Source organism: Sinocyclocheilus grahami, unplaced genomic scaffold (assembly GCF_001515645.1).
Source record: "Sinocyclocheilus grahami isolate Dianchi unplaced genomic scaffold, SAMN03320097.WGS_v1.1 scaffold12701.1, whole genome shotgun sequence".
Taxonomy (NCBI): domain Eukaryota; kingdom Metazoa; phylum Chordata; class Actinopteri; order Cypriniformes; family Cyprinidae; genus Sinocyclocheilus; species Sinocyclocheilus grahami.
The window spans coordinates 1-872 of NW_015514556.1; the positions used below are offsets into that span (position 1 = coordinate 1).

At 50.7% G+C, this 872-nt stretch overlaps 1 protein-coding gene across 1 annotated transcript in view; it reads left to right on the forward strand.

Moving 5' to 3' along the window:
• Positions 1-208: 208 nt before the first annotated feature.
• Positions 209-872, forward strand: part of LOC107578907 (uncharacterized) — a gene marked incomplete at both ends in the record, with an annotated part of 4,728 nt that continues 4,064 nt past the window's right edge. The window contains one exon of the mRNA XM_016264810.1: positions 209-750. Coding sequence (XP_016120296.1) covers positions 209-750 — 542 coding nt within the window. The remainder of the gene's footprint in view (positions 751-872) is intronic.

Sequence of the window (872 nt, forward strand, 5' to 3'; positions counted from 1 at the left end):
CAGATAATCAAATAGTAATGGTCTGCCCTCTTGTGTTTGCCTGGAGTAATGTCAAATGTGTCATTTTTAATGATACTTTGGATTTTATTTACCCTTTGTATATGTATGCATTCAGTATTTTATCCAATATGACATCATTACTCCAAACTTTAATCTTAATCCTCTTTCCCATCTCTCTCATATTAGTCTGTGTTATTCTGATTGACAGGCGCCCCTAAGAGCCGGCCGGCCAGCATGGATCTTCTGCTCCTGCATACCCGCCGCTCCAATTCTGACCTCCGTCCCAGCTCAGGCCGCCAGCCGCCTCGTGCTCCCAACAAAAATGAGAATGAGGAACCCGAGCACACCTACTCTGAAGTTTGCCGCCGCTCCTCTCCCACATCCCACCCGCCAGATGATGGCCTGTACGAGAGTGTTGGGATCAAAGGGGCGGGGCCTGATAAAGCTGCCCCACCTGATGCCCCTGCCCCGACGTCAACCAACACGCCCGCTCAGCGCTGTGCCCACAGCCCGACGCTCAATGGGAACGGCCGAGATGGAAGCAGAGGAGGCGTGAACGGTGTGAGTCAAGACGAAGTGACGGCAGAGTACGCCTCCATACGGAAGGTGAAGAAGCTGGAGCGCGGCAGGAGGGAGGAAGTGGTGGAGGATGGAGAAAGGGAGCACCAGAGCGTGTCCAGCAGCGAGTCCTCCAGCAGCACTTTGCCTAAGAAAACAGTGGAACCGTTTCACCTACCCAATTTCCCAAAGGTGAATATGACACAGATCAGCCACACAGGTTTAGAATAGTTATAGAAAAAAACTCTCAGCTCATAACTCATCCTGCAGGGGCAAAAATCAGTGACAAAATCTCACAGAAACCTTAAAGAATA